The sequence below is a fragment of the Manihot esculenta genome, chromosome 13 (assembly GCF_001659605.2).
Source record: "Manihot esculenta cultivar AM560-2 chromosome 13, M.esculenta_v8, whole genome shotgun sequence".
Taxonomy (NCBI): Eukaryota; Viridiplantae; Streptophyta; class Magnoliopsida; order Malpighiales; family Euphorbiaceae; genus Manihot; species Manihot esculenta.
The window spans coordinates 17,010,899-17,019,884 of record NC_035173.2 but is presented as its reverse complement, the minus strand read 5'-3'; the positions used below and the strand labels follow the sequence as shown (position 1 = coordinate 17,019,884).

General features: G+C 23.4%; 1 protein-coding gene across 1 annotated transcript; it reads right to left on the bottom strand.

Annotated features, from left to right (window-relative positions):
- Positions 1 to 1,452: 1,452 nt before the first annotated feature.
- Positions 1,453 to 8,548, bottom strand: LOC110629700 (WAT1-related protein At5g64700). Its single transcript, XM_021776790.2, has 7 exons — positions 8,251 to 8,548; positions 8,092 to 8,154; positions 7,892 to 8,008; positions 2,462 to 2,705; positions 2,211 to 2,369; positions 1,836 to 1,987; positions 1,453 to 1,752 (listed from the first exon to the last, which is right to left on the bottom strand). Exons 1-7 carry the CDS (start codon positions 8,421 to 8,423, stop codon positions 1,599 to 1,601), a joined length of 1,062 nt encoding a protein of 353 aa, XP_021632482.1. The 5' UTR covers positions 8,424 to 8,548; the 3' UTR covers positions 1,453 to 1,598.
- Between the last annotated feature and the right edge of the window lie 438 nt (positions 8,549 to 8,986).

The window sequence follows — 8,986 nt, the reverse complement described above, 5'->3', positions numbered from 1 at the left end:
TATTTACTCTAATTAGATTGAAAGTGAATAATCAGTTTAATAAATTCAAAATATCTAAATTCATTAGATAAAATATAAATTGTAGTCATAAGTTATATTAAATTTTATTATTTTCAATTAATTAAATTGATTATTGACTTTTAACTCTATTAAAATGGATACGATAAATATAACTATCATGATTCTTGATTTACTAATAATATTGTTATTATAACACTTGTAACTAATAACTATGTAAAAGTGTAGTTGTTAATGCAAAAGTGTATTTAATGTAAAAAAAAACTAAAAAAATAAGTTGTCAGCTCTTAGAAATGTATCATGTAAAATTATAAGTTCATTGAATCAAAATTAAAAATTAAATAAATAAAAAAATAATTTAAAATATATTTATTGAAAACAAATTGAGGATATAAGTGTTGAAATTGATAAAGTTTAGAATTTTTTTGATAATTATTTATTTAGATTGTATTAAAATATTAATTTTTATTGCATGTAAAAATTTTCATTAAATCTAATGGTCAAACGTAATATAAGTATAAATAAAATGAAATGGTTAATTTAGGATATATTAGTTAATCTTTATAATTTGGATATATTTATTAAAAATAAAAGATTAATTTTACTAGACACAGTTCCTAAAATAAATATTATCCCTCCGTTCTATTTTTTTTATATTTTTTTTCATAATTATTATTTATTTTTTAAAATTATAATAATATATAAATTTACTATTATAATTCTATTTAATTTTATATTATTTTTTAAAAAAAAATTAAAAATATCTTTTAATATTTAATAAAATATATATAATTAAAAAATTAATAAAAAAATATTTAATATGTGTGAAACAGTAAAGTGGGACAAAATTTTTTTCTAATTACACTTTAATACTTGGTAACAAAAATAAAAAATCAATTAGAGTAAAATATCAATTTTCTTTAAATACTTTAATATGCTAGATATGATGAAGAAGAAAAACAAATTAGAATAAAAAAGTAATTTTCTTAGACACTCTAACATGCTGAAAATGGGAAAGAAGAGAAAAAAAATTTAAATTAGAATATAAAATCAGTTTTCCAAGATGCGGGTATGACTTTTTTTTATACATTGATTTCTTTAAATATTGTTATCATCGAAATCGACTTATTAATAAAACCAACAAAGTAAAATTTAAAACATATAATTATTTTTAAATTTCTTTTTTCTTTAAAATTGTAAATAAAAATATTACTCTTAAAAAATTAGTTTCAAAGAAATATAATATTTCAAAATATGCAAATAAACTAATTTATAATTTTAATATTAGAAAATAAAAACAACATTAAAAATTAATAACAATTATCATAAAAATATATTAAAAATTTTCAAAATACTATATATAAATAATAATTAAGTTGCAATATTTTTAATTCATTAAAGAACAATAATAATGTTAATTTTACCCAATAAAATGTAAATTACAAATTTTATTGTATAACTATTCTATTTTCAAAATAATATATATAAATAAATAATATCTTTCTTTTTTTCTTCTAATCTCCATTGGAGAAGAAGCTGGCGAGCAAGGCAGGCAAGAAAAGATGCAATGCCTTATCAATTTACAAAGGCAATTGTCCCTTAGCTGCCGACTCTGAGCTTTCTTTCTCCTCAGCTTCTGCTATTATGTGATTCTTATCATTCATTTTCTCTTCTTTGCTTTTCCCCCATAAGACACTGTAGAGGGCTCCAACTAATAGCACCCCACCCATAATGCTGCGACAGTGTAAAAATAAAAATTTAATTTGTACACAATTAATAAGAATTTATGAATTAGGATTTTAATAAATCAAGAGTACCTTCCCAAAGTAATGATTTCACATAGGATAATTGCTGAACATAACATTGTGAATATCAAATTTAATGGGGTAGACATGGCCAAGAACACTGGCCCTTTCTTCTCTATAATCCATGCTTGCACATAGAATGTTACACCCGTCACCATAACTCCCTGTCACAATACTCAAATTCTCTATTATTATTACATATTTATTTTACATTCATCTAAATTCCACCTTCAAATCTATAAAGAGTAAACAGAAAATCTCTTTTATCCATAAAAACTCCCATTATCTATTTACACTATAAGTCCATGTCATAAATTTCCCTTTTGACGATGTTGGTCCTAGAAGAAATAAGATAAGACAAATAGCAGAGAGTTTCTTAGTTCTTACACAATAAACTACAGCAAGAAGTCTGATATTCCAACCAAGCTTCCACTGGTGAGGATCTCTTTCAAAAGCAATGGCTATAGCAAATGATTGAATTGAGCTTAGAAAGCACTGAAGTGTAGTGAAGAGAAGCTTTGATGGATAACTCCTCAAAATTCCTGTCTGCAAACTACTCTTTTAGACTAAATATTTTTTATTCTATATAAGTACTAAAACAAAAACCTCTAAAATTATGAACCCTAAGATGGGGGTACCTGCAACACAAGCCACAAGCCCCAAAAGGTGGTGGATAAGAACATAAGGAAGCAACCTTTTATCCATGTTTTACCAGAAGAAACATGCCCCACAAGCTCATGGGATCCAAAAATTTGATGATGGCAAAAGGGCTTGAAATGGGGACCTTTATAAAACGCAAGAGTTGCAGCTCCAGCCATGCATGCTACTATGCCTGTAAGCTTTGCAATGCCTGAGGCTGTCCTCATCTTTAGCACCTCCATCCTATGAGACAGATTTTTCATCCATAAGCAAATCTATTTTCAGTATTCCTTCCATTTAATTCAAAATCAAATCAAATCTGTAAAACCAAAATAATAAAAATACATAAGTTTAGAATCGAACCAATCAAAAGAAAATTTCAAACTGAATTGAACCAAAGTTTGGTTTGAATTGATTCACTATAATCTTTTCAATGGTTTTTTAAAATTATTTTTAATATTTCATGATTCAATTTATTTATTTCAACTATGAATTTTATCTAATAATAATCATTAAATAATACAAAAAAATTTTAAAAAAATAAATGACATTATTTATTTTACTATTCTGTCTGTCTAATTTTGATTTAATTCTTACTTAGACTTATTTCTTCTTTAATTTATTGGACGTTTAATATAATTAGTCTAAAAAATATGAAAGTCTTTCTAATTAAATTTATATTTTAAAATTTATTATCTTTATCAAAATAAATAGTTTTTTTTTCTAATATTAATGCATATCATAAAAATAATATTAATTTATCTATTTTACCACTACAAAAAACGTCAGGATTACCAACGGATTTTTCCGTTTGTAATCCTGTAAAAATCCGTTGATAAATGAATTACAAATAGATTATTAATAGATTACGATCCGTTATTAAAACGTTCGTTAATAAATTTTTATTAATGACTTTTAAGTCCATTAATAATATTAACGGAATTTCCATTATTATAAAATTCGTTAGTAAATTTAAAAGAAAAATAATTTATTAACAGATTTAAATTCGTTAGTAAATTACTAACGGATTGAAATCTTTCAATCTATTAGTAAATCTATTAAAAATTTAAATAATTATTATTTTGACTAAATAATAAATTTTATTATTAATATTATTTTTTATTAATTTAATAAAATTTAAAATTATATTATTATTGTTATTAAATTTTTAATTTATGTCCAATATTTATTAGAAATATATAGGAAGTGGAAATAAGAGAAAAGTAAAAGAGAGAAAATGATTTAAAAAAAAGAAAGAAAAAAGAGAAAATAATTAGAGAAGAAAATAAATGAGGAGAAAATAATAGAAAAAATATAGATAGAAAGAAAATGATAGAAGAAAATAATATGAAAGGAAATAATATGAATGACAATTATAGAGAAAATGAAGAAAAAGAGAATAAAGGAAAGAAAATTATGGAAAAGAAAATAGAAAAAGTGAAAGGAAAATTATGGAGGAAAATAAAGAAAATAATAGAAGAGTGAAGAGAATGAGATAAAAAAAAAAAGCATAAGAGATTAAAGGAAAATAATAAAAAAAATGAGAAGAAAAAAATTAGATAATTATAGAGAGAATAAAGAATAAGAGAAGAAAGGGAAGAAAATAATGCAAAAGAAAATGAAAAAGAAAATGAAGAAAGTGAAAGGAAAATTATGGAGGAAAATAAAGAAAATAATAGAAGGGAAGAGGATGAGATAAAAAAGGATAAGAGATGAAAGGAAAATAATAGAAAAGAAATGAGAAGAAAAAATGAGATAAGAAAGTGAAATGAAAGAAAGTAATAGAAAAAGAAAGAAAATGAGAGAAAGAGAAAGAAAATGAAAGAAATAAAAATGATAAAATGAATAAATTATAAAAGGAGAAGAGGTGGTATTATATTTATAATTAACGGATTTGAATCCGTTACTAAATTTTAAAAATAAAATTGGGTTTTTTCCCCTCCAAGAATTATCAACGGATTTGAAATTTATTGATAATCGAAAAATATGGGTTTTTAAACAAAGAACGCGAAAATTTTATGCAGGATGTCATTTTGATTTTACCAACGGATGGCATTCATTAGTAAATTTAATAATTTTTTTACTTACTAATTAAATGATAAAATTTAGTAAATAAAAAAAGAATAAGAGATGAAAGGAAAATAATTAAAAAAATGAGAAAAAAAATGAGATAATTATAGAGAGAATACAGAATAAGAGAAGAAAGGGAAGAAAATAATACAAAATAAAATGAAAAAAAGTGAAAGGAAAATTACGGAGGAAAATAAAGAAAATAATAGAAGGAAAGAGAATGAGATAAAAAAAAAAGGATAAGAGATGAAAGGAAAATAATAGAAAAAAAATGAGAAGAAAAAAATGAGATAAGAAAGTGAAATGAAAAAAGGAAATAGAAAAAGAAAGAAAATGAGAGAAATGGAAAGAAAATGAAAGAAATAAAAATGATAAAATGAATGAATGATAACTGGAGAAGATGTGGTATTATATTTATAAATACGGATTACTAACGGATTTGAATCCATTATTAAATTTTAAAAATAAAAGTGAGCTTTTTTCCTTCAAAAGTTATCAAGAGATTTAAAATCTATTAGTAAATCTATTAATAATTAAAAAATATGAAATTTTTAAATTCATTAATAATTTAAAAATATGAATTTTTAAAAAATAAAATGAACTCGAAAATTTTATGCGGATGTCATTTTGAATTTATTAACGGATTATTGACGGATGGCATTCATTAGTAAATTTAATAATTTTTTTATTTACTAATTAAATGATAAAATTTAGTAATGTATTTTCAAATCCGTTAATAATTTTTTAAACACATTATTAACAGATTTAGAATTCCTTAATAATTTAAACACTTTTTAAAATTTATTAACAAAATTCACTACCAAATTTTAATCTATTAAGAAATTTCAACATTACTTATTTTATATATTTATAAAATATCAACGGATTTTGAAATTCGTTAGTAACACTAATAGATTATGAACAGATTTTAAATTCGTTGATAAATTTTTATTATAAAATTTTTTATATTAAAATTTATTAATAGATTTTAAATTTATTAATAAATTCATTGAAATTACTAATAAATGAAAAATCGATAGTAAAATTTGTCTGTATTTTTTTTAAATTATTGTTGTTTTCTTAAATTGAGGTTAATATTATTGAATAAAGATAATATTCAAATCTCTATATTATTTAATATTTTGAGAGAATATAAAAAATAAATAATTTAAAATTAAAACATATATTTTAACTAAAAAAATTGATTTCATACATTGGTTATATAATTTTATATCTTTATTACTTTTATTAGTAATATTTTAAGTGTTATAGTATTATGAAGTATGAGAGACCAGTTTAATCTACATAAAGTAACGAAGAGTTACGCATAAATATTAAATTAAAATTATTTATAATTATATATTTTATATAATTTTTTTTGGATTTTATATAAATTTAAAAAATTATGTATTTTATTTTTATTTTACATAAAGGAATCTTTTTCAATGGGTAGAGAATTACAGATGTAAAAAATGCAGCCCAGTGGGACCACGTGGAAGCATAACATTTATTATGTATGGACAGATTGCCCGGTGTGTTCCGCGTGCAGATTGCTGACAAGGCCAAGGAACATAAGTAGGTAGCTTGTCCTTTTATACTTGTACCCTCTTATTTTAAGCGCCACATGCTATTCTATGATATTTAGCTCGCCACGTACCTTTCACCTCATAAATTGCAAAGTTTGTTCAAAGCAACTCGTGTTAAATATTAATTATTGATTAAAAAATATATAAAACTAAATTTTTTGAAATTAAATCGAATTTAAATTTCTCTTGTTTTAAATTTACACTAAATATTTATAATTTAAATTTATTTCATTTCTTATAAAATCAGTGACTTTAGTAAACAGAAACTCAATTCACTCATTTTCTTTACACAAATGCAAATTCACGACCTCAAATTTCATTTAAATTGCATATTTGTATATGTCATTCTGTCTTGATTTACTGCCAAATTTGCTAAAGACAAATAAGATAATAAAACTTGTCTGCTTATAGGTGGTCAATTATTGATCTAAATTTTGAATTTAAAGTTATAATAAAAAATTTTATTTAAAATCTCATAAAATATTATAAGAAAATTTTAACACTTTGCATTTCAAGAAATCGTTCATCATATTTGTTCTCAGTAATTTCAATAATTTATACTGTTGTTTTTAATAGTTATAAAGTCATTATTATTTTGTTTCAATCTCAATCTTGCAACTTTACTAAAAAATAATTTTTGAAATAGTATTTAGTGTTTTAATTTACATTTGAAAATTAAAAAAAAAACTATTTTTTTAATTTTTTATTAACCATTATTAGTAAGTTGACTGTTACTAAAATTGTTAATTAATAAATATTAAAATAGTTAATATTGTGGAACATATTTAACATACCAAAATTAAGGTAAAAAAACATGGTTAGTGAGAAAAAGATATTAAATTAGTTATATATTATAAATATTTAAGCTTTAAGAATAATATCTAAGCAAATCTCAACTTAAACAAAAAAGTATATTAGGCCAACCAATTGAAAATTTTCCTTTCAAATTTAAAGTTCAAGTTTAATTTTAACTTCCTCATCACTTACTATATTTATGCCATTTAGTTATAAAAGAAACTTTACAAAAAAAAAAAAAAAACTTTATTTTGTAAATTATGTAGTTCTTAATCTTTCAAAAGTTTAAGTTGCTATTATTTGAAAAGTATTAAGAGGAAAATTATTCAAACTAAGAAAGAATAAAGAGGAATCCTTTTTTTATATTAATAATTTTACTATATTCTTAGTGATAACTCTCTCGTTTTTTTATTTATAAAAATCATAAATTTTATAAATGTTTTTTTTAAATGAAATTAAGAGAGTTTTCAAATTTATTTTAATACACTTATCAAACAAAACCTGTGAGTGTTATCATTATTTATTTATTATTAATTATAATATATTTATAAAAATTTATTTTTTTATTATTCGATTAATCAATTTTAAAACAATTATCGACTATTAAAATAATTATTAACTCTTACCACTGAACTAGCAAGCATATTTAAAAGATTATTATTTAAATGCTTAATTTAAAAAGAAAAATAGATTTTATCAAATGCATCAAATCAGTGATAGGAAACAAAAAATTTAAAAGCTAAGTCTCAACTTAACATTAGATGCATATGAAGGCTTTAAATTTAATAGATTCCATTATTAAATAAATAAAGTTGTTGTGTGAGAATATTAAGTATATGGAAATTCCCAATCAAAGCCGAAGTAATACCAAGGAAATTATTGCCTAGCTAATATAGCGGCCTGTCCCAGAAACTCTAATCACCTTCCTCTACATTCAAAATAAAAAGACTGGAAACTAAAATCAAAAGGGTTACTTGCCTTAGTAAAAGGGCCAAGAAGAAAGTAATGACAGGAAGGCAGTTTGTAATTGCAGCAGCCAAAGTTGCACAAGTGTAAACAAGTGCGATTCCATTGATATCCAAACTCAAAGTAATCCTATCAGTTCAAACACATGAACGCAAAAGATACAATCATTAATCTATACACTTGTATATGTTTGTGTATATATATACACGTACCCAAATAAAGAGAGCAGAAAAGTCTTGCAGAGGGTCACGAATGATATCGGCGCCCGATTCTTCCTATGAATTTGTATCAGGAAGATGACCATTAGAGAGATGAAACAACTAGAAAATAGAGAATCAAGAAGAAATGAAGGTGGAAGTTAATAGTAATACCATTCAAAGAGGAGTGCAAAAGGAGCCAAGAAAAGAGTTGCAGCCGCCTGTCTGTAAAAGACGAAGATATAGCTGTTCATACCTCCATTAAAGGCTGCTTTTGAGATTAAGAACATACCACCATAGATTGCCTGCACGAAGATCACTGCTAAATAAGGCTTATTTTCACCCATAATTAATTAACCCTTTTTGTTTCTGCTCTCTCAAGATTCAACAACTTGATTTTGAGTATTGCAGAAGTGGTGAGCCTGAAACTTCATTAACAAGGTTTATATAAGTCGAGCATGGAAGGACAATAAAGAGAAATCCAAATGAGAAACAGATGCAAGTTCTATAATGTATTGAACGTCTGTGGCCCTGCTGCTTCAAGGTGTGGACCACCATTTTTTTTTTTTTTTTGAAAAAGGATATATTCAAATAATTTTATAAGGATATTGACATGTCCCATTCTTCAGTGTTGATTTTTTTATCAAATCTCACTGGAATTAGCTGACTGAGATCACATGACTTGATTGTTGGATGTACACACCTCAATTAGAACATAATCAACAATAGCTATATAATCGTGGATCCACTAGCCACCTTATATTTTTATACCATATAGGCACAAGATCATCAACATCAAATTAAAGTACACAATTCTCAAGTCTTATAATATCATGATTTATATTTGCATGTTAAGTAATTCTTAATGTTAATTTAAATATTTAACTGTTTAATCCCTAATAATATAGAA

Excerpts from the sequence above, each read along its gene's own strand:
- LOC110629700 (XM_021776790.2), bottom strand. The coding sequence starts at position 8,423 with ATGGGTGAAAATAAGCCTTATTTAGCAGTGATCTTCGTGCAGGCAATC. Across the intron at positions 8,155-8,250 it reads TTTGCACTCCTCTTTGAATG|GAAGAATCGGGCGCCGATAT; the intron begins GTATTACTATTA and ends ACAAATTCATAG. Across the intron at positions 2,370-2,461 it reads GCTTGTGGCTTGTGTTGCAG|ACAGGAATTTTGAGGAGTTA; the intron begins GTACCCCCATCT and ends AGTAGTTTGCAG.